The 24,077-nt window shown below is 42.9% G+C and overlaps 3 protein-coding genes across 4 annotated transcripts; 2 read left to right on the plus strand and 1 right to left on the minus strand.

The window, feature by feature from the left end:
• Nucleotides 1-856: 856 nt before the first annotated feature.
• fmnl2b (formin-like 2b) lies at nucleotides 857-9,959 on the plus strand. Of its 2 annotated transcripts, none has more exons than XM_037243587.1 (28): nucleotides 857-1,525; nucleotides 1,711-1,794; nucleotides 1,868-1,948; nucleotides 2,324-2,400; nucleotides 2,468-2,551; nucleotides 2,804-2,947; nucleotides 3,004-3,133; nucleotides 3,261-3,337; nucleotides 3,416-3,509; nucleotides 3,593-3,667; nucleotides 3,793-3,903; nucleotides 4,028-4,177; nucleotides 4,248-4,349; nucleotides 4,523-4,743; nucleotides 4,816-4,919; nucleotides 5,102-5,290; nucleotides 5,592-5,612; nucleotides 5,825-5,949; nucleotides 6,019-6,221; nucleotides 6,526-6,760; nucleotides 6,834-6,902; nucleotides 6,980-7,060; nucleotides 7,263-7,392; nucleotides 7,464-7,624; nucleotides 7,711-7,812; nucleotides 7,888-7,986; nucleotides 8,093-8,216; nucleotides 8,747-9,959. In XM_037243587.1, exons 1-28 carry the CDS (start codon nucleotides 1,409-1,411, stop codon nucleotides 8,833-8,835), a joined length of 3,279 nt encoding a protein of 1,092 aa, XP_037099482.1. In that variant the 5' UTR covers nucleotides 857-1,408; the 3' UTR covers nucleotides 8,836-9,959. The 2 variants fall into 2 exon arrangements, with proteins under 2 accessions (XP_037099482.1, XP_037099490.1); XM_037243595.1 differs by having other exon boundaries at nucleotides 3,007-3,133.
• Nucleotides 9,960-11,242: 1,283 nt separating this feature from the next.
• On the minus strand, nucleotides 11,243-18,280 carry vps16 (vacuolar protein sorting 16 homolog). The gene is made up of 24 exons (XM_037242658.1): nucleotides 18,115-18,280; nucleotides 17,358-17,446; nucleotides 17,200-17,291; nucleotides 16,928-17,056; nucleotides 16,505-16,649; nucleotides 16,321-16,436; nucleotides 16,110-16,232; nucleotides 15,964-16,019; nucleotides 15,214-15,303; nucleotides 14,922-15,093; nucleotides 14,718-14,849; nucleotides 14,495-14,622; nucleotides 14,350-14,385; nucleotides 14,176-14,284; nucleotides 13,965-14,099; nucleotides 13,737-13,845; nucleotides 13,371-13,468; nucleotides 13,188-13,292; nucleotides 12,797-12,874; nucleotides 12,618-12,704; nucleotides 12,472-12,554; nucleotides 12,202-12,298; nucleotides 12,023-12,126; nucleotides 11,243-11,933 (listed from the first exon to the last, which is right to left on the minus strand). The coding sequence occupies exons 1-24, from the start codon at nucleotides 18,171-18,173 to the stop codon at nucleotides 11,786-11,788; spliced, it is 2,520 nt and encodes an 839-aa protein (XP_037098553.1). The 5' UTR covers nucleotides 18,174-18,280; the 3' UTR covers nucleotides 11,243-11,785.
• Nucleotides 18,281-20,231: 1,951 nt separating this feature from the next.
• On the plus strand, nucleotides 20,232-24,074 carry cavin2b (caveolae associated protein 2b). The gene is made up of 6 exons (XM_037246470.1): nucleotides 20,232-20,592; nucleotides 21,199-21,339; nucleotides 21,414-21,515; nucleotides 22,683-22,940; nucleotides 23,063-23,215; nucleotides 23,277-24,074. Exons 1-6 carry the CDS (start codon nucleotides 20,326-20,328, stop codon nucleotides 23,553-23,555), a joined length of 1,200 nt encoding a protein of 399 aa, XP_037102365.1. The 5' UTR covers nucleotides 20,232-20,325; the 3' UTR covers nucleotides 23,556-24,074.
• The last annotated feature ends 3 nt before the right edge of the window (nucleotides 24,075-24,077 follow it).

Below are 24,077 nucleotides of genomic sequence, written 5' to 3' on the forward strand. Positions count from 1 at the left end.
AAAAATTGTTTTTCATACATGTATTTGTTAACAAACAAGATAAATAGCATTTCTATTTTTCATAAATCTAAGGGTTTTTGAAAAAGAAGCGAAAGAGAAAAAAAGAAATTTGGTTTCATCTTCAATACTTTGCATTTTTATTGATTTATTTACTTGTTTATTCATTCATTTTAAATGCGCTAATTGCTTTTTTTCTGCTGTTGTTGGCAAGCTGAGATGTGATTGGTTGTTACCTGAGCCCTAAGCAACGGGGATGTCATTCTCAATCGACAGCAAGTGACAAAACCGCTGAGATGAATCAAATTCCTTAATTCATATTACTTAAATGTAATATTATTCAGAATACCATGTTTTACATTAATAAAGCCACATTGAACATATTCTAAAGGAAAAAATTGACTTGACTTTTAAAACGCTGTAAAATGATATAAAATGCTGAAAAGTAAAGTTTAAGACTAAGAGAACCAGTATGGACAATTATGAAATGGGGAATTTTATTTTGAACGTTTGGGAATTTGCGTAACGTGAACAGTTCCTGAGAAGTCCCGAATGTCATATTATATACAGTAAAAGCTACAAAACAAACACAAATAACTCGTTTTCAAATCAGACCAGTAAAAACTGATCAAATATTAAAAAAAAACATATATCAAAAATGAAGACAATTTGCAATTCTAGTAATGACACGAATTTGATGCACAATTTGTCTTCGCGGGCCACATAAAATCATGTGGCGGGCCGTATCTGGCCCCCGGGCCTTGAGTTTGACACCTGTGCAATAAACCCTTTAAAAATCAACTGGAAGTGTTCGCGTCAGCTTGCTAGGGGGCGGAGCTTATTGCAGCAGAGGCCTCATTGTCTGAGGATGCAGCGGAGTGAGGGAGGAGGGAGGGAGGCTTGAGCCAGCAGCGACACAAAGACGGGGAGCGAAAGCCAGCGAGCGGTGGAGAAACATAGACAAAGAGGAGGCGGCCACAACTCTCTTTCTTCATATGGGGGAGGAGAGGGGGGGAGGATTAACCGGCTGATCTGCAACACGCGCTCACGCAACACACACACGCTCACACATTATATAGACACACTAAACGCTGCCCAGCATCACCGGGCTCAACATCATCATCACCATCGGTGGCAGGCGAGAGACAAAGAGTGAGACGGCAGGGCTTGGTGGACTGGGACCATCAGAGCAGAGACAGACGGGAAGACCGACAGGCATACTGGAGGAGACTGACTGACGGAAGGAAGGAAGGAAGGAAGGAAGAGGGAGAAAGCCACGGCCTTCATCACCTCCAGTCGTGTTCGTGTGCTATGGCTGACCACATGTTCCTGCTGTTGCTGTGTGTGTGCTGAGTGCTCTGTCTGTAGTGGTGGGTGTGTTGGCTACAAGCGTGTGTGAAGTGTGTCTGGGATGGGGAACGCCGAGAGTATGGAGAGCCAGCTGGCCGTCATCCGGTCCAGAGCCGCACCGGTCCGACTGCCCATGCCCGACGCCGCCGAGCTAGAGGAGAGGTTCTCCATTGCGCTGGTAACTACACAAATATGGAAAGAAATGGGGGATACGACACAACAGCCTGATGTAGACTATTGCTGCTTGTGTATTGTTGTGGGGGGCTGCGAGACAGGTACTGACTGACTGAGACCTGGAAAATAACCATCCGCACAAGAATATGTCCGCAGAAATATTGATTGCAAAATGAAATTGTGTTTCAGAATTCTATGAACCTTCCTCCAGACAAGGTGCGTTTGTTGCGTTCCTATGACAATGAGAAGAAGTGGGAGCTCATCTGTGATCAGGTACTACCTCATCTTCAAGTTGCATTGAAAGATGATTCTTTTCAACGTGCTAACCATCACCTTGGGGATGTAGGAGAGATTCCAGGTTAAAAACCCTCCACACACATACATCCAGAAGCTGCGAGGATTCCTCGACCCGGCTGTCACCCGCAAGGTAAGATGGCCAGTAGATAGAAACCTACAAATGTAAATAGCAGAACAACTACTTGCCGTTCTATGATCTGTGGAAATGAAAAGAAACTGGACCAAACTGAATGGAACCATTGTTTTATGACACTGCACCGCTACTTGACTCAGATTGCACTCTTCAGAACCTGCAGCACAAGACATTGTGGTCCTAACCTGTACCGGTACTGGATCAGGATCTATATGTTGCATGGCAGTCATCACTTGATCAGCTCATTTTCGTAGAGGATCAATTTATCGCTTTCTCACTTGCTGCTATGACTTCAATCAATCAAAGAACATTGAGAACCACCAATGAGCTCACATTACTTTCTGCTTACGTGAACTGACATTGTACTTGCAGAAGTTCCGGAGGCGGGTCCAGGAGTCAACCCAGACACTCCGAGAACTTGAGATTTCTCTTCGCACAAACCACATTGGGTACCATACGAGTGTCCGGCCGGCTCTTTGTCTATTTGGCCTGTTTGATCCGTTCTTTTGCGTACAGGTGGGTTCGAGAGTTTCTGAACGAGGAGAACCGAGGGCTGGATGTCCTGGTTGAGTATTTGTCCTTCGCTCAGTATGCTGTCACGTAAGTCTGGAAATTATTCCTGTATTCATTCTAACCATTTTCTATACTTCATTAGGATTGTTGATGAGCTCAAGCTCATCCGAGCTGGATTAGGGCAAGTTTGGAAAAGCAGTCCGGACAAATCCAGTTAACATTGTTACCATGGAACCCGCTGTGAACACATTAACAATCCTGTTGGGTCTGATTGCAGGAAAAAGCCATATCATCAGATTTTATCAGCTCATTTGTGTCTGTTCAACTTTGCCTTTGCAGATTTGACGGCGAACAGTCAGAGTCTGGCGGAGACGCCGCTTCAATTGACTCTCCATGGAGTCGCTCCATAGAGGATCTCCACGGTGACTGCAGTCTCCCGTCCCCTTCGTCCTCTGCACCCAGATCAGCGCGGCACTCCATCAGGTAACAAAAGGCAAAAATGTGCAGGTCCGATTTCTGATCAGGTTTTCTTTCGTTAGTAGTTCCACTTTGGTAACTCGCTCCAACACGCTGCCCAGTAGTCGCACTCTGAAAAATTCCCGACTGGTCTGCAAAAAAGACGACGTCCACGTGTGCATCATGTGTCTGCGAGCTATCATGAACTACCAGGTGGGAAAAAAATAATGTGGTTTACATCAGATTATTTGAGGTAGTCGCATTCTTGAGATCTAAAAATAAGTCAACTCAAATTAGGGCAAGAATGGAAATAATACACGTATTGTTGTGATCTCCTCAGTACGGTTTCAACATGGTCATGTCTCACCCGCATGGAGTCAACGAAATTGCTCTGAGCCTCAACAACAGGAATGCAAGGTTGCTAGCGCCATCATACATGATAGACAATGCAGAAGATTGTGCTAAAAGCTGATCTTTGCTCTGTGTCCCTTCCAGGACCAAAGCTCTGGTGCTGGAGTTGTTGGCAGCTGTGTGTTTGGTCAGAGGTGGACATGAGATCATCTTGTCGGCCTTTGACAACTTTAAAACTGTAAACACCTGACGTCAAAGTGACTTTAAGTGGATTGATGGACTGACTGCCTTGTTGTCGATGGGTTGGTTGATGTTTTTCAGGTGTGCTCCGAGTCGATGCGCTTTGAAAAGCTGATGGAACATTTCAAAAATGAAGATGACAATATTGACTTCTTGGTAAGGTCAACAACACCACGTATTGCCTTGTGAGCATGAAAATCACAAAATGAATTTAATGATCTTGTCTAATCAGAAAGACTTGAATTTGAATTGCCGACGAGTTGTTTTGTTCATCTGTTCAGGTGGCATGCATGCAGTTCATTAACATTGTGGTCCACTCGGTGGAAGACATGAACTTCCGAGTGCATCTGCAGTATGACTTCACCAAACTCAACCTGGATGACCACCTCGAGGTAACACTTTGGGAACTTTTTCAGTCAGCATCAGTCACATGATCAACTGTTGGAGAGCCAGCCAAACAATCAATCGTGTCCACAAGAGAATCATTGTCCCGCCTGTCTCTCTGCCACCTACCAGAGGCTGAAGCACACAGAGAGTGACCGACTCCAGGTGCAGATCCAGGCATACCTGGACAACGTGTTTGACGTCGGCACTCTGCTAGAAGATGCTGAAACCAAAACCGCAGCTCTGGAAAGAGTGGAAGAGCTGGAGGAGAACCTGAGTACCGTAAGAAAAGCTGACACGGCACTATGATGGCACACACCACCATTTCCCACTCACGTGACTCTCTACGCAGATGTCGGAGCGTCTGCTTGATGTCGAAAATGAAGCAATGCTGAAGATTGTGGAACTGGAAAAACAGCTGATGCAAACAAACAAAGAGCTGGACCAACTCCGGGTTAGTCACGTAAATAAATAAATGAATAAATAAATATTCCAGACATGGGGAGCCCCCCTTAAAGGCATTTTTGATATTTTGTTTCACATTTTCTCCACCTACTTCTAGAAGTGGAATATGTTTCGAGTCCATGGTCAACCTTACACTGAAGGGTCTGTTTTTGTGTCGCGCAGGATGTGTATGCCAGTGCCAACACACAGGTGCACACACTGAGGCGGATTGTCCGGGAGAAGGACCAGACCATTCGCCGTCAGAGTCGTCTTGAGCGACAGGCCCAAGAGGCCCAACAGGCGGGAGGTCCCGGAGCTCCTCAACCCCAAAGAGGAGAAGGTGATGGAGGCATAGCCAATTCTGCCTCACCCTCGCCTCCTCCCTGCGCCACTCTCTCCCCCAGGTAGCACCATTTTTTGGATACAACACAAAAACACAAAGAAGAGTTTTTATTCTTATTATTTCCATGATCCAGCCCAGAGACAGTCGCCTATCATAACATGGGAGCCGGAATGGGCGGTGCTCCGGATATGCCGGCCCCACCGCCGCCGCCTCCCCCGCCACCAGTGCCAGCCTCAGGTGAGTGTGAACACTACCAATCAGAAAAACAAAATCCCAGAAGTGGAGTAGATCTGCAGTTTCAAGAAAGTCCCAAATTACTGTGACCAAAAAACAAGCAAACCAGTCTCGGTAATGTCTAATTTTTATTATTTAAAAAATAAAAAAATGTTAAATGTTAAAAAATTCCTTCTTCTTTCAAGTGTCCAACGGGTTGTACCCTGCTCCTCCACCACCGGCTCCTCCGCCTCCTCCCCCACCTCCTCCCCCTCCGTGTCGGACCAGCGAACTCTCCTCCACCCTCCCGATGCCACCTCCTCCTCCGCCGGTGGCCCCTCCGCTTCCGGGTTCTGGGGGATCGCCCACCGTCATCTTCAACTCTGGGCTAGCAGGTGAGCGCAGACGCAAAAAGAGTAAGAATCACTAAGCCTAAGTAGAGTTGTATTTCATTTTTTAAATAAAATTTTAAGTATATTTTTTATTAAACTAATATGTATTGTGTTATTTAGGAATTGTTTTTAGGTGCAGTTTTTTTCCCTACATTCAAGCACAGGGTTAAGTTTCAAACTATTTCTCTTAGGTCTACTATGCTACTGTAGTTTTAATGTTGGTCTCGATGTTTTTTTAAGTGGTAATTGGTACTTCACTCTGATTGTCACTAACTAAGTTTGTTCTCTTTTATTCTGCTATCAGAGGGACCACTCAAGTTATTCTGTATGTTTAATGACAACACACATATGTCAATCATCTGTCCATCATTCATGTGTCAACCTTCTATCCGTCATCCGTCCCCCCCAAGCAGCCACCTGTTTAACAATCATCCATCTCTCACGATAGTTAATCAATACGTTGTCCTTGAACCACCAGACCTTATTTAAAACAACTCACTACAATGTGTCATCCAATCCGTTTCTTCACTTGTGCAGCGGTGAAGATAAAGAAGCCGATCCAGACCAAGTTTCGAATGCCTGTTTTGAATTGGGTCGCCCTGAAGCCAAGTCAAATCAACGGCACCGTCTTTAATGACATTGACGACGAAGCCATCCTGAGGGTACCGGTTAAATCGACCTGTCGCGTTTGAAACTGTGCATCCAGTTGATACCGGTTTGTTTGTGTCCAGGATCTGGATGTAGAGGGCTTTGAGGAACTCTTTAAAACAAAGGCTCAGGGTCCAGCAATGGATTTGACTTTGTCCAGACAGAAACTTCCCCAGAAAGCTCCATCCAGAGTCTCTTTGCTGGACGCAAACCGGGCTAAGAACCTGGCCATCACACTCAGAAAAGCCGGTCAGGGTCCAGAGGTCATCTGCCGTGCCATCCACATGTAAGTCTCACCTGGACATATAAATGCTCTGCTGCACAGGAGGCAAACATAATCTGCTCGTAAAGGGGAAGTCAACCCCCAATTTTTTTTGTAAGAATATGTTCTGTCAAACCCAACTAGTTTGACTAGTGTACTCTTTAATGTTTTGTTTTAGGAATATGAATTAAAGAGGCAAAATCCACCTGGTTTTATCATTTTTTTTCCCCCTTCTCTATTTCACCTTTCTCTGTGTAAAGTACCTGAAAAATCTAGTCAGCCGTCTGTGAGCAAACTCTCGTGTCTTAGCTGGATTGTGCTTGCTTAGGTTTGATCTTCGGACGATTCGAGTGGACTTTGTGGAGTGTCTGATGCGTTTCCTGCCAACTGAAGCCGAGCTAAAGCTTCTCCGCCAGTATGAGAGAGACCGAAAACCTTTGGAGGCACTGAGTGACGAAGACAGCTTCATGGTCCAGTTCAGTCGTATTGAAAGACTCAACCAGCGCATGTCCATTATGACCTTCATGGGGAACTTCAGCGACAATGTACAATTGTTAACACCGGTAAGTCACACATTGAGAAGCACTTGATTACGGTGTGTGTATTTTTTTTAACCAACTTATGTTTTCCTTGCAGCAACTCCATGCCATGATTGCAGCATCTGTTTCTATAAAATCATCACAAAAACTGAAAAAAATACTCGAGGTCAGTTTGTTGCCATCGCGGGTGTGCGCTCATCATTGTCCTCGTCATTTTGAGCCTTGATTGTTTTGTTGATCCAGATCATCTTAGCCCTTGGAAATTACATGAACAGCAGTAAGAGAGGTGCTGTGTATGGCTTCAAACTACAGAGCTTAGACCTGGTAACACACGCACGCACACACGTACACACACAAAAAAATGACATACAGTGGCGTGTTCAAGACAACACTCCTCGAATGTAAAATATGTCAATTCATCTAATTCAAATGAAAAGTCAAGTTGAGTCTTTCCAAAGTACTAAGTCTGAAAACTGATGAGATAAGTCTGACCTCTCCTGACCTTTCCCTGTTGACATGGTTTTAGCTCCTGGAGACCAAGTCCACTGACAGAACACAGACGTTGCTTCACTACATCAGCAACGTGGTCAGAGAGAAATATCCCATAGCGGCACTCTTCTACAACGAACTTCACTATGTGGACAAGGCGGCTGCAGGTTAGAGGTGGAATGACGACAGCGTCTTTTTCGAGCATTTGCGACCAAGTACATGTTTGTGTTCGTTCCAGTGAGTCTAGAGAATGTGTTGTGCGACGTAAAGGAGATACAGCGAGGGATGGAACTCACCTGGCGCGAGTTCAGCGTGCAGCACAACGCTACCTTGAAAGATTTCATCAGCAGGCATGAATCGCGACTCAACAAACTTCAAGAGGATGCACGCATAGCCCAGGTATGCGCACACACAACCACACACACACGTGCACATACCCACAATCACAACAAAAATGTCTTCACAAAAGTGGTTTGTTTCTGAAGGATGCCTTTGAAGACGTGGTGAAATTTTTTGGCGAGAGCTCAAAAACCATGCCGCCATCGGTCTTCTTCCCAATCTTTGTCCGTTTCATCAAAGCTTACAGGGTGAGTGACACAAAAAGTTGCCTAGCCTTTGAGTCAGTAAGATTTTGTGGCCTGCGCTAACTTGCGTGCGTTCAGACGGCTGAGGAGGAGAACGAACAGCGACGGCGTCAGGAGCAGATGATGCTGGAGAAACTGGAACAGGAGGAGCAGCAGCAGCAGGATGAAGAAACCAAGGTAGGGTCATATGAAGATGACGGCTAGAAAATATCTTTGACTTTCTGTCGTAAATGTCGCTCAGTGCTTCTGAAAGCGTTTCATTTTCTTGCTCGTCCCCTCTCAGTCACCGTCTCACAAGGGCAAACGGCAGCAGCAGGAGCTTCTCACCGAACTGAGACGACGGCAAGGAAAGGACAGCCGCCACGTTTACGAGGGAAAAGACGGCGCCATCGAAGACATCATCACAGGTAAATGACTTCTGACCTCATGACATCACTTGTAAATACTGTGAGGAATTAGGACTTTTAGGATCTTTTCAATACTATGCTGAATATTTAATATTTTTGTGTCCGTCTTGCTAACTCAAATGTAATTAAATTTTCAAAGGACGAGGATTTTTTGTCTCATCAATCTCAAGATAGCTCTACAGCAGGGGTGTCAAACTCATTTATTGTGGGCCACATCGTAGTTATGGTTTCCTTTGTGGGGCCATTAATGACTTAAATAGAAATGGATATCATCACAGACACACAACAGAATCCAGTTTAAGAAGGTCTAACAATTTTCTAATTTATTTTGAAAATGGGATTGTAACAAAAATCATTTCAATATCTCAATGCTATTAAAAGGGAAGACAATTTACACTTTCGGTATTTTAACTAGAAACATTGAGTCACATAATTTGCCTTTACGGGCCACATAAAATGATGTGATGACCTACAATATCTATGTATGTTTTGTTTCCATTTAATTGGCACTTTTTCCCTCTTTTCCTCAGCTTTGAAAACCGGCCCCTTCACAGCTCGGTCGGCCAAACGTAGCTCTCGATTTTTCTGCGACCCTGCCCATCCCGAAGAACACTACTGAAGCGGAAAAGATGATCCTCATCGCCTTGCCCACCTTGAAATAATGGCAACAATAAGCACTTTGAACATTTGCAATCGAGGAACACAATGACATTATGTCATCTAATTGGTCATTGAGCACAGTATTGCGCCCTGGTCTTGAAATTGTTTTTGAATACTGGACTTGCTTAGCTGAAATCCTTGTACAAATTTGCGTTGTGGATGATTCATCCACTTGTGTACACTGCTCAAACAACAAGGCTGATTTTTGTCTCTGACAGACATTCCCAAACTGAAAATGAGTTGTTCCATATTACTATTTGGGGAGGCAGCAGACCTTAAAAAGTAGCGAAAAGCACATGCTGATGTCATGCGGTCCCCAATTGTGTCCCGCCTGATTTTGGACAAGTATATGTGTGTGGTACTAAAAGCTTTGCTGCGTCTTGCAAGTGTGCCAGAGTTTTGGTCAGACTTGAGAAGTTTGTTGAAACTGAAGTGAAATGCGTACAGGGTTCTGTTACTGGTTTGTACTGTATTTAAATTATTACTGATCAAATGTCACTTCGGGTTTTATTCATTTATATGAAACTTTGTAAAATCCAGCAAACAAAGTGACCCCCCCCCAAAAAGAAAACATGAATATGCTGGCTACGCTGCTCACTAACACATATGAAGTGCATCAGAGAAGTTCCAGGCCCATGTGTCTTAAAATTTTAAATGCACACTACAAGGTTTCTCCTTCAACATAGGCCCAACAATCAACCAACTTGTCTACAAAGATCCCGCAACGTTTTCCTCGTTCCTTGCCGAGAAAAGGCACAAGTTGTGTAAGGAACTTTTCTGACATCCCTCACACGAAACCGCCACACAGGTTCTTTGTTTCTAATGTCTCTTGCTCTCCAAGGAGGCCACCCACCCACCCGGCACCTTCTACCAGTCAGACCGACCCGTCTCCCGCCTGCTTGTTTCTTAACCATCAGAGACCCCCAATATTGCCCTTACCTGTCTTTTCATTCAAAACGTTAACATGAGCACAAAAGAGCACAAAGTTTTCTACATTTTGTAGGTTCTCCAGTTTTTGTTGTTGTTACTGTTGTTGACTATATTTAGTGTAAATAAACAAAACACGTTGATACAACGCTAAAATACTTCCCCTTGTTGACTAATGGTTAGTTAAACCAAAAACCTAATTTCTGCTTTGTCATGTAACACGCATGTTTCTCTTCCTTAGTTTAGATCAGTGGTCTCCAACCATCGGGCCGCGGGTCACTTTGTACCGGGCCGCCAATTCGTACAGAATTTTATATATATATATATATATATATATAAAAATTATATATATATAATTATAATTATATATATATATATACATATATATATATATATTTTTTTAATTATATATATATATATATATTTTTTTTTAAATTAATTCAGGTCAAGACGCTCGTCGGTCACGTGACATGTTTCCCCCAGTCAAGCCCGCAAAAATGAGTTGGAGAATTTATTTTGAAAAATATTTAAAAAATGGGCAATTCTCTCCTAATTACATCCGTCGGTGCACCTGTGTCAAGAGGTCAAGACGCTCGTCCGGGACACGTAACATGTCACCCCAGTCGAGCTCGCGAAGCAAGCAAAAATGAGCAAGAAACAGAGATGTTTGGAAAGCTTCTTCGGAAAAGGAAAAAAGCCCAATAAGGAGACGAAAGAAAAAGAGGCTACGACTTCTAAGAAAAGGAAAGCTGCATTTAAAAGAACATTTCTCGAGTCCTACTTAAAATATGGATTTATCGCCACAGGTGACTGACGCGCCAAGCCCCCCACTCTGCATTATATGTGGCGACAGGCTTGCTAACGAGGCAAGAAGCCTTCAAAACTGCTTCGGCACATGGAGACCAAGTATCCTGCATTAAAAGACAAACCTTTGGAATTTTTTGAAAGAAAAAAACGTGAACAACAGCACACTTCGGGTGTCATCTTCTCCGATTACGCCCAGATGGGCTCGTGTCTGAGAAACAACCTCAGTGCTCTCACTAATTCAACGTAATGGTGAGTTTTCTTTTTATGTGGTTTATATTTGTTCTTATGACAGTCGTATCATTCTATTTAATCGTTTTTATATATTTATTATGAATGTATTATTTATTTATATCAATCTGATCTAAACCAGTAAACCTTTTTTGCAAAAACCTGGTGTGCTAGGAAAAAGGTAATGATATTTTCTAAATCAGTAAAAAAAATGCTTTTGACCATTGTTATTTTTATTAGTGCATAGTTTTTGTACGTATTAAGTACAATTGGAGAATTTGTCATGGCGAGGAGCATTCACTAAACCATCTTATGCTTACCACTGTGATGATGACCGACTCAAAGCCTTCTATCAAAAAGTTCAGGCACCAGTGAAAACAAAAAAAGTATGAGATAGATAAAGATGGCATGATTCAACAAACACTAGTTTAATCACATACATTATTTACAGACAAGCATTATGGGCATTAAGCATGAATTACTTTGGCATTGTGACAAATATTATCTTGATTAAGACAAGCTCTCCGATGTCCATCCCAAGCCTGGCTAAATGGGTGGGTTGCATCCAGCATCAATTACCCCATGTATTATAATGATGATAATGTGTTAGAAAAAAAGTTATTATTTTCAAAGCGTGGAGGAGTAAAACTAGTTTGCAGTACTTCTTTCCGATGACCAGTATAACGAAGAAATCATTTTGTGTCATATTTCATATACGTACTGTGCACAATTGTGTATATGATTTGTTGAAAACAAATTTGAAATCAGAAGTCATGGACAGGTGTAAAGGCAATATGGCTGAGAGACATGATGCAGTTCGACTGCCACTTAATATTTCATAATTTTGAAAGGGGAGCAAATCCAACACTCGCCTGGCAATGCATTGAGAAGGCATCTTCCTATAACTCGGGTTTGATTTGAAGCTGATAATGGCATACACAGTGACTCTAGGGTCTCTTTTTGGCAGTGGACAATTTGGCTCGATTTAACTTGTCACTCAACAACCTATCCGTGGTGGAGCATCTTGCGAGGACTGCCGATATTTCTGCTTCGTTCCTGCGCTCAATCGCTGCATCTGCAGCCCCCTCAAGGTCGCTGACGAGAAGAGCACAAGTGTTTCCACATATGAGCAAAGAATTCCCAACTTGTGTGGTCATGGTGGAGGGTTGGGGCTGACATCTTACCCGATGGCTAGGTGAGCTTTGACCTTCTGCTCAAGCGTCACTCTGGAAACGTACTTCTTGGCCTCATGCTTATTATTTTTCTTAATGCAGACCTCCACAAAGGCCTGAAGATGACACAAAACAACATTTAAAAAAGCTAAAAGGATCATTGTGGCCAACTGGGCTCTACTTCCACCTACCAGGTACCCAATTGGGGACTTTTTACTCTTTGAGAACTTCTCCAACTCTTCCCATTCCTCCTTCTCTGCCAAAGACTTAAGTTTCAGCCACCAATACCTGGACGGGCAGGCAGGCAGAATTAGAATTTAATTAAATATGATGTGTCAAACATATTGTAACTCGGGGATGTATAGAAATGAAAAAGAAATTTGTCACATTTTTTCTTGCTATTTGTTTCTCTTTTAAATCCATCCCTCAATTCATTCATTGGAATCCCTTTCTCGAAATACCTCTTGTCAGGTACTTTGAAGTCTCTGTAAAGTTGATCCGTCTGCTTGTAAAGCCCCAACATGAGCAGGGTTTCCATGGTTGCCTGGAAAGGGAGCGACATCATGGGGATAAAGCAAAATCATTTCAATGCCAACCAAAAAGATACCTGCAGTGACAAGCCCATCAGCCCAGTCCCCTTCTCGTCATCCAGTTTCTTTTGGAAACGGAGGAGACGCATCTCATCTTCGGTGGCCTGAAAAAAACGGTTGTTCCGTGCTATTACGTCGTTCGTCCTCCCAGAGAGAGACGTTAAGTCATTCAAAAACTTTGCCAGCTGGTTCATACCTTGGAGGCAAACTCATTTTTGGCTTTGTTGTATTCGTCGACGGCACTTTGCAGGTGAGACAAACGGCTGTCTAACCTCTACGCACACAAATGCAAACACACACAAGCACACACATCAGTTTTCTTTTATCATGATGTCACACATACACATAGAAAACGTCTGCAAGTAATCATAAGAGTGAAATAAGTAAAAGGTTTAAACTGCGTATGGGTGCCACAAAGCACTGCTTTTGTCAAAATGAAACTCCTTAATTAACTTCAAAACTGGTTCTTGGCAGCAAAACAAAACTTTGGATGAACTTCCTCCATCCAAATATCTTTTTAATCATTGTAAGATGGTAACATCACGTTTGAGGAATAAATACACATGACTCGTGTGTGCAGGTCAAACCTTCTCCCCGTAGCTGGTGGCAACATAATAATTGGCCAGCTCCTGGTGGTCATCATCCTGGTTGTAAAGATCCCTCAGAGTTTCTTGTTCCTGCAGTTTACAAAACTAAAACACGAGGACACCAAGTTGAATGATCTGAGTCACATGATAGGAGGCAAGTCCCTAAAGCGGAAAAGTGCTTACCTGTCTGTAGAGACTCAGAGCGACAGGCTGGTTTCTTAGTGTCATGAAGAAATCGCCTCTGTTCATCTCATTCTTCAGGTGAGTTACAACCATGTAAACTAACACACACAATCACAAGCGTCAACAATTCTTCATAAGGTCATGTGAGCTCAAATAGTTCATGAACAGAGCAGTAGCCAAAAGTAACAAGTAATTGACGCCCGCCCCGGATTTAGATCAATCATTTAAACTGTAAACACCAAAAAAATGACACCTTGTGTATTTAATACATACTGTAAGTGTACTTTAAAGTCATCTGCTAACTTAACTGTTATGTATTTTAAGAATTGTTGTTAATTAGCAGATGTTTGCAACCAGTAGACAAACCCAGGTCAGTGTCGCCACTCTCTACAGCTTTACTGAGAGCCAGCTGACTCCTCTTCATCTTCAGTAGAAGAGGAACTTGCTCACCAGACCGAGCCTCCGAGTCCAACAGCTGGAACCCGCACAAAGATATTAGATTGTGTAGATCGCTGGAGGATTTTCATTCCAACAATTCATGTTCATGCATAACAGCAAGATGAGGGAAGCAATCAAAAATAGAGCTGTTTTGACCTTGATGGCGAGCTCTGTTCGTCCACATTCAAAGGCTTTAGCAGCGATGTGTGAGTAGGACACCCCCAGTGAGTCTCCCACCTTCTGGCACACCGCTCTAGCTATGGCTTCATCCGATAGTTCCTTCTGCTGGACCTGGCCGCGCCCACATAGAGAGACAGGACAATTCCATTGGTCAAAGACACTACGACGAGGTGAGGAGTCAACTTACTTTACAGGCGGCCCAGTGCTTAAGAACTCTGCTGACCCCTTGATAATCTGGAATCTTCAGGTAACGGCAAATTTCGATCGCCAACTGATACAGTTGGCGGTACACCAACCTACGAGCGCACATAATTGGAATGCTGTTGACGGAAATGCTGGGACAAAAGTCAAGATGACTTACCTGTCAATCAGCACCTGGAGGGTCATCTGTTTGAATCTGTAACCAAATGTCAAGGAAGTCACTGAGAAATGACAGTGGCGCTTTCCCCCAAAAAAAAGGTGCCATTCAAACTAGGACGGCCACTGTGAGACTGAGATTAGGATACTGTGTGTGCGTGAGTGGCAGACCAACACTGCACTCTCTGACGGCATTCAAGACGCGCAGCTCTCGACAGGTGGATACAAAATGATCTGGACTGAAGTCTGTCAGGAAACACTTACCAAAGGATGCCGCCTGGAGACACCGAAAATCACATTGAAATTGGACATTAAAAATGGGCCTGACCGAACATAGATTTTTTTCTAAGCCAATTGATTGATTGTTCTCACCCGCAGCAGGGACTTCTGGGTGTTGGAGTCATATTCATGACCTGCCGCCTCCACACACTGTCTAACCGCCTCTCCCAGCATGCCTTGCTCCTTGATTTCCCGCAGGTACTCATCAGCTTTTTGACTGGACTTCTAGGCTCACACACGCATGTATGTTACTTTGGAACAAAAAAGGCCAGCAGTATGAGAGACATACAACACTACCTCATACTCGCGGTGGGCCTCCAGCAGCAATGCTCCCGGTGCCATCGAAGCGATTTTGAAGATGTCCTGACAGACGATCGGAACCTCCTGCAGCAGCTCCTGATTGGTTGAACTGATGATTCGAACGCCATCCAGCTCACCAACACACACGCACTGACTTTCTAGTGGGAATCTGCAATGGGGTCAAGGATGAACCCTTAAGGAACTAGGCGACTTCTGGAGAACATGGATGAAGTTTTACAAGAAGAGCAGAAATGTGTTTCTAGAGTTCAATCTCGGCTATTGAGGATACTGGATGATGTCGTTGCACACTCCGACCACCAGGAGGAGGTGGTCCCACACCATCACCACAGACGGTTGCTGGGATTTTGGTCTGCGACACCTGGGCATACCAACAAGCACGTAAGACATACATTTGGGATGGGTAAATTCAACTTGTATAAGGATTGACTGCACACTGTGAAATACATCCTGACTGAAACCCTAAGTCTAGTTTTAAACCCTAGATTGAAACCCTAACCCTAGTTTAAGACCCTAGTTTGAAACCCTAACCCTAGTTTAAAACCCTAACCGTAGTTTTAAACAATTAAGAAACCCTAACCCTAGTTTTTAAACCCTAACCCTACTTTTATACCCTAGTTTGAAACCCTAACCTTAGTTTTAAACCCTAGTTTGAAACCCTAACTCTAGTTTAAACCCCTAGTTTGAAACCCTAGTTAGAAACCCTAACTCTTGTTTAAAACCAAAGTTTGAAAAACTAACCCTAGTTTAAAATCCTAGTTTGAAACCCTAACCCTAGTTTTAAGCGATATTGTTGGGCAATACCCGAAGTTTCCCATTCCCATATTACGTTTTAATATATTTGCCGACTTTGCTCTAATTCATATTTAATACAAATTAATTGAAAGTTACTCATCGGTTACTCTGCGGTAGTATCAGGTTTGTCATTGGATGGATTATAACCACGTGTCTTCACACACTCGCATACACAGAGAGAGAGTGACAGATCACAAAACCAGTAAATGCAGAGAGAGGTACACACCAGACCATCTGCTTCGGTGGTGTCCTCACTTTGGTATCGACCTCACTCAGCTTGCTCTGGAGACACAGTCACACATAAGTCTCCCGCAGAGACCACACCCCTTTTATAAGGTGGTTCAAACGTGACGAGACGACAATGTGGTTCACCTGAAGCTGGGCTAAGCCCGTCCATAGGTGTCCGGTATCAGTGAAGAGCGCAAGATATTTGTAGTTGAAGGACGCCGACATTTGGACAATGTTGCCCAACTGAGGACTGAGTCCTGGAGCACACTGACATGGGCCGAACACAACGTCTATGTCACTGTTTGCACATCTGTGTGTCCTGTATGTTCGCCCGCCGGCAGTGTGTCCGTCTCACCACAGAAGTGCAAGAAGTATTGTCCAGGATATAGAGATCAGATCCAGTGGCCAACAAGACTTTGGTCTGGCGATCTTGGGTGAGGACAATCCAACAGGACGGCGTCGCCTGCAAGCCTAACAAACAGATCAGGTGAAAATATTATTTTGGTTGTGGGGAGGTTGTCGCACAAGGCGGGTGCTACCTGGGACGACGGGTAACCTTCTAAGTTTTAAATCAGTGATGTTAGTTGCCAAGATGAACCGAAAAGATCCCGTGACAATGGCAACGCCTGTCCCGTAGGGAGAATGGAACACCTTGGCTTCTAAGACCTGAGACTGCACCACTTCCTGCAAGACAACTCAAGTTCATTTGGCACATTCTAGGAGGAACATAATAACAGATTCATTCAGCATGCGTAATGTGGTTAATTAAACATGAGACAACTTGGCATCTCTAAAAGACAGGCGCAGGCCAGCATCGCTGTGTGCAACCATGACCGCGGTTACTGGCGGGTGAAAACTAAGAGTGACTTTGCAAAATAAGAGCTAGCTATTTTCAACACAGCGCGCAATCTGCTAGTGTGAGTGAACACGCAATAGCGCCTGCCATTTGGAACCCATCTTACCTGTCCCATGCTGAAGTGCCTCTTGAAGGACCCAAACAGGTCATAAATCAGAACAGAACCATCTTCTTGAATACACAACAACTCATCGGAGACTGTCCAACCCAGCTGAATCACAGGACCACTTTTCCACTGCCAAAGATACACGCCAACTGTCAGCAAACCGTAAAGCCCCCTCAGCGGCCAACAATTGCAAAGATAGCCAATGTTACCTCATAACACTCGCAATCGTTTGCCGTGAGTTAGACGGTAAAGGGTGTGCCACTAGTGCTTACCGGGAAACTGGCAATGGCGATTCCAGAAGCAGAATAAATCTCCAATTGAGGACGGGAACTTGGGGAACGTCTCTGGGGTTCTCTTAGGAGAGCTGCAACAAACAATCAAAAACAGTCAGTTGGGACATCAAGTCCATATTGTGCGACCACGTGTGTACCTATAGGTCCGCCGTAAGGTGCCGCCGCTACCAAGCAGTCTTTCAATCCATCTCTCAGGTTCCAACTCATCTCGTACAGCTCTGTTTTACTGCCAAAACATAACACACATCACGTCTTTCCCCACGCATCTGTATTCTGATTTAAACTAGATCGATTTCTATTGAATGCTTTGACAACTTTCAATCGTGTTAATCTTAATTGAAACGAACATGATATAAATTGTTTTCAAACAACCTGGTTGCAAACAGTGGAAGGAAGCTACAAAAGCAGAGTCAGCATTGCTCACTTTGGCAGTGCACCTTTTCCAACTCCTGTGGTAACTATTTATGAAAATAAATTAAGAAATTTTAATTCACACGAACAAATTAAACAGTATTTTATTTGTATTCTATTTACTGTTATTTTTTTAATTGTTTACTTTTTTTTAAGGATGCCTATGTCATGGGATGACATTTCTCCAAGCATGATTTATGTTCTGCAAAAATATAATTATTTATTTCTGGGGTAGTTAATGCAGGGCTATGTTTGAAGATAATACCCACCCCCAAAATTTTTATATTTATTTCTGCAAATAAAACACGTCAAAACTTCGAAGAAGATAGCACGGCAGAGTCCGCGTCACATAAGATCAAAGTAAATGCAAAGCCGGCAAAAATACATTTGAATGTGAAGAAAGAAAATGTAGATTCTGACTGCAGTTTGCATGTGTCGCATCTTGTTCCCTGACAGTAGCCGCCCCGTGATGCTGAAACTTACCGATAAAAAGCATCTTCCATCGGATTCCAGTTGGCTGTTATTAGAGCCATGCTGTACATTCCTTAGCGGGAGACCAAATGTATTATATGTACGTATTGTTGTTCAAATCTGTTAGCTTCAACTCGATCAGCTGATTACTTCAACCATGCAACTTCTTCTTCATTTAATTTACTGGCGGAATACGTCCTTTTGGTGCATACTGCCACCTACTGTACAGAAAACGCAAAGGGCCTTGGCAGGCTATTCTTGGTGCACGAATTGGAGGAATGTGATAAGATTTCCTGAATCAGAGCCGGGTCTAGGAATGGGCAAGAGGGGGCCTGGCCTCCTCAAATAAATAAATGGTGCCCCCTCAAACGAAATTCCCCAAAATATTATATTTCATATATTTTTATTATGTCATGCCTCTCTCCTCCACTCTACTTTTTAATGTCCTAATATCTTGCTTGTCCCCTCAAATATAAAGTATATCAAGTTGTTTCTTCTAAAAAGGTGCTGGAGCACAATGCCCCCTCATACATACCTGTCTCCCACCTGCCCAATCCTGAATGTGTGTAATTTAGGAATGGGAATTTGGTTCTTTAAATTATGTGAATTTGGGATACATATTGATATCTAGTGTTAAATTTGAAATCTGAACTGATTAAATTTGTTGAGAAACGTGGGAGTTATTTGAGATCGTTGACAAGGAAAATGGGCAAGGTTTTTAAATTTGGGCATTTTGTCCATGTGAAAAAATGTGTTCTCAATATATTCTGAATGAGCTGAACAGTTTAAAATTGCAATGGCAAACATCAGGAACTTTTTGGGTGCTTAATTCACCTGAATTGGTTCTTTTCTTGTGTGTGAAAATTGGGAAGTAATCAGTTGAAATTATGGAAGAAGTGGAAGAACTACAACAAAAATGTAATTGTCTGAGTAATATTATATTCTGACACAGAATAATATACAGTAAATGTGAACACTCTTTAATAATATGCAGTATTCACTTTGACTCACCATTTTGCATTTCACTGTGTATGTGTAGTAAATATGTTCCCTTTCAACTGCCACAAACTGATTTAATTGCTTCCACAAAATGATACTTCTCCTCCGTCTTTGATATGTCACGTGTAAACATATTTTGTTTTCCTGCCTCTTTGTCACTATAATTGGTCTCAAACTTCCTGTAATTGTGATGTGTACCATGAATTTTTTCACGGATTCAATAACATTTCATTTATTCTTTTTTTGCAGCGCAACAGAACTTCCTCTAAATCCTATCGTCTGTCTGTCAATAACGCTTGTCTCCTCCAACTTCCACACAAAAATGGAATACTGAACTAACACAAAGTTGGACTGCGAGGAAGTTGCCCACAGTCTATTGTGCTTCTAAATAATCTGACTTCCTTTATGTCTTCCTTGATTCTTGTTCAAAGTCTTTAACATGTGGACAAACAAAGTCAGCCTCTTGTCATCTGTAAACAACTGCAGATTCCAAAAATCATCACTTTAAACAATGTTACATAAATACACGTTACTTAGATGTGCCATCATAGCATAGTCTTAAAGAAGAGCCAAAATTGTTGAACTAGAAGGCCAAAAAATGAACATTCATGTGCTTAATGAATGGAGGAAAACCAACCACAACTTCATGTCAGAGAGCGGGAGAGCAAGGGATAGCACTTTCTTTCCAGATGACTTCATCTGGAAAACATGACAGTGAGAAAGATCAACCCCTTACACTCTGTTGTCATGGCAACGGGCTGTAAGGTTTTCTTTTAACTCCTTCCCGACTCGAGTTGACAGCGCCACGTACTGTTTTACACCGTTTCTATATAAATGACATCTTATTTTAATGAATGCGTAAAAGAAGACATTCATATGTAAAAAATGCATGTGAATTAAATGGGACATAGTGTCAATAGTATAGCCTTTGTTTCTCCATTTTTTTTCTCCACTTGCTGTCCCATTGGGCAGTTGAATTGGCTCGCAGCTCCAGATTGTTTCACCCTTGTCTTGTTTATGCAACTTGTGTCAAGCTGCACAATGAGGACAAGTACTGGTCTGTTCAGGCACTGGAAGAGTTAAGGGTGTGCACTTCCCTACAGGGAAGTTAGACGGAATGTTTTTCCAAGTGCCAACCAATCAGAGCTCAGCACACACGAACACACGCACACAGTTCGCACTGTTTTTCAGCCTGCAGAACTTTCTGACCAACTGCTGCCTTTGATGAGTGAGGACGGCGCTCAAGTCAGCAAGAACATGGTGACCACTGACACCCACCAGGACCAGGACCTACTGGTTCCTTCCCAGGTCCAAGAACCGGAGGAGCAGCTCAAAGAACAGGAGAACCAGGAAAATTCCCTAGCAAGCCTGATTGGATTGGACCCAGAAAAAATGGGCCAAGGCCCTGTCAACGCCATCACGGTCCTCACTTTGCTGGACAAACTGGTCAACATGCTGGACGCGGTGCAGGAAAACCAGCACAAGATGGAGGTGAGTGAAGGGTGGGGCTGCCTGCATTCTACTCTACTCTGTGACAGTTACTCCAGACTTACTCCCACATTTTTTTAGAACTTTATAAGGACTTACATGGTCCAGAACCCAGTCACAGTTGCAACATTTGATGTAAAACCTTTCACATTCAGAAAGACGTGATTATCTTGGCCAAGTCAAGAGCTAAGCATTCTTTCCAAACAACTTGACTGAACTTGGTAAAGCAGGCCTACATAGTTGTTGTAACTTTATTGAATTGCATTCTCTCCAACGGAAATTGTCAAGGGCCCAAAGCCGGTCAAACTTCAGCTATAAAGCTACTTTCCAATTTAAACCAATATAAAGTTCACATAAGCAGCTTGAGTCTCCTTTTTTTTGCTCTTCTTTTTATCGTCAAAGACTTCAATTGGCAGCTTGCAACAGTATTAGAAGCTTTTTTTAATCTTTAGTGGAATGTTCACAGAAAAGGGCGTTGCCCAAGAGTTGGGCATGGAAGATGGTGAGGTTCATAGCCCTGGTCCAATTTCTTCTGCTGACGTTCAGTTAAATCTGAGAAGGGTGTGGTCACGCAGGCATGCGGTAACTGAAAACTCCTTTGCTTTTTAGGGGCACCAGGTGGAGATGGAGGGCGTGGTCAGGGGGATCCAGGCCGATATGATTAAACTCTCCAAGAGTCACAGTCACACCTCCAACACTGTCAGCAAACTGTTGGACAAGAGTCGCAAGCTTTCCGTCACCATGAAGGAGGTCAATGACTTTGACATGTCAAATGCCAGGGACAACTGCACGGATGCTTTGAATAAAACGGGATTGTGTTTCAGGTACGAGAAAGGATGGAACGTCAGGGCACGCAGGTTAAGAAATTGGAGGCGAACCATGCCCATCTGATTGACAGAAACAACTTTAAAGTGCTCATCTTCCAGGTCTGTGAGCTGAAATTATTTTAGTCTCTCAATCCTTTGATGCAACAAGAGGTCATATGATCTCCTTTTTCGAATCATGAATTACAGGGAACCATGACTCCTCTCGGCGATACACAACATTCCCCAAATTCCTTATGGCCATGTGTTAGCGTGTGTCTGTCTATGTGTTAATTAAGTACAGGGGTGCTCTGAGATATGAAATCCATATGACAAAGCTTGTAACTCAAAGCACACTTGTCTCAAATTATCTGACTTAAATTCATTCTATATCATTCGGCATCATTTTATATCCGTCAATATCATTTCACATTTTTCACCATTGTATTGCAAATTCTTTTTTTTTACAAATTTACACTACATTGGTCCGAACAATGACTCGTACCTTGAAAAACGTTCAAGTCAGGTCCATATCTTTTACTGTTCTTCCATATCATTTTATGTGTCCATGCATTTCAGTATCCTTCCGTAGCATTCAAAAATCTTTGCCCAGCACTCCACATCTTTCAACATCAGTCCATTTAATTAAAAATGATTCTACATTTTTGATCAACATATTGAACATTTCTTTACCAATAGCATTCCATGATTCAATAACATTAATTGTCATTGGATGTCATTCCAGATGATTCCATGTTTTATCACTTAATATTCCAGCATTCACACACACAACTTCTCCAAAAGTTGCATTTTTCAGTACTAGTCATTTATGGCATAGGATAAAGAATATTTATTTACCTGTGAATATTGTGATACTGACTGTCAACATGTTTTGCTCCACAGTTAGTGTTCAAATAGCCACTGCTTACAGGGTTAATACACTCTTGATGCTAATAGTTACCCTGTCAATGGCATTTTACATTATGTGTTAGCATTCAGCTATTGGGTGCAGTTGTTTGGTTGTTATAAGTACACAACGTGAAATTCTTCCTATTTTATGTTTAGGGTGACAAGAAGCTTCAATGTAGTACATTAACCAGCTCAATGCCTCTTTTTTTTTTTTTTTTGGGAAGAATTGTTCTCAAGTTAGACCAAAAAGTCACCAATGACTCGTATCTATAAAAAAATTAGGTCACTGTTCACTGGTTGGTCTCTAGAGTAGGATCAGAATGACAGGTTTTTCACTTTAGGCCTGTGTTTGGCTCACTGTGGTCGTGCTATCACTTGAAGGAGGAGAACGAGATCCCCTCCAGTGTCTTTGTGAAGGATCCGCCGCCGTTCCCTCGTGATGAAATTCTGGAAGAAGGGGATGAATCCGGTGCTGTCGAAGGCAATCAGCCCTCGGAGGGTGGACTCCACACTATTGACCTGTCATCTGATGAGGACGTGGGCCTGGAGGCCGATCTGGATGAGGAGATGTGGCCTCAAGATCTTGAGAACATGGAGAAGTCCAAGGCTGAGAAATTAAAACTATCCAGTCTGAAGAGGGTAAGCCACACATTGCCCCAAATCTACTGTAGATTTTGTTGTAGTGACTTTTTGCTGTAAAACGATACAAATTCCTGTACTTGGCAAATAAGGATAGATTCTGATTCTAACTTGCTCGGCAGGTTGACAGCCTGAAGAAGGCATTCTCCCGACAAAACATTGAGAAGAAGATGACAAAGATCGGAACAAAAATTGTTTCCGCTGAACAACGAGAGAAAATCAAGCAGAAAACATCCAGCCTCAAGGTTTCTCCTGTGACCTTTGGCATCAAGAAGGTATGAATGCCGTGATCTGGATCTTGTCTCTGTGTGACCTCTGACCTGCGTATGTTTGCAGCCTCGCAGCAAATCAGCCTCCCAGCCTCCCGAAGAACACTCTGCCCAGATGGAAGAGTGCCCCGTCCCAGAGGATCACGTCCAGCTGTCTCCGCTGGGCAGTGATGAGCAGGAGCTCACCTTCATGGAGATCCACAACGAGTTGGCCCCAGAGAAAGAGCAATCGTGTGCGGAGGTCAGCGCAATATCTGAAGGGGTTGCTGAGGACTACGCTTTGTCCACCACACTGCCTCAAGACCAGGAAAGCAAGGAGGAGTCTTCCATGTCACTCCAGGAGTAAAAATTGCAATATTATATTTTCTTATTAACACATTTCTTACACTGAAAAGCATGAACACAAACACACTATCTGAGATGGGTAACAGAGGAGAATCGAACACAAAAACACTGTGGGGGACCTTGTTTGAAAATATTCATGTGCTGTTGACTGAAGTATGTTCACCCAGAAATAGAGGCTTTGATATTTGGACCCCAAAACATTTATTCAGACTTATTATTATGAGCACATTCCATGTTTAGCAACAAATGCAACACGTCATGCTAACTTTGAGCTACATAGCTGCTGTCTAACCACACAAAACTCGGCTCACTATGATCAACCAGTTTAAATCTGTATAAAACAAACTGGTTTGGATGGCTTGCACAAATGCAATATAACGCAAGTGTTTATTTTGATGTAAAAAGAACTTTTGCAACCAAAGAATATGTCCTGTTAAATGTGCCTAACAGACACAGAGGAATATAAGTGTGTCACAAGATTTCTTGTCTGGTGCAAAACAAATAAATAACTTTAATCAAATTG

Source organism: Syngnathus acus, chromosome 2, assembly GCF_901709675.1.
Source record: "Syngnathus acus chromosome 2, fSynAcu1.2, whole genome shotgun sequence".
Classification (NCBI taxonomy): Eukaryota; Metazoa; Chordata; class Actinopteri; order Syngnathiformes; family Syngnathidae; genus Syngnathus; species Syngnathus acus.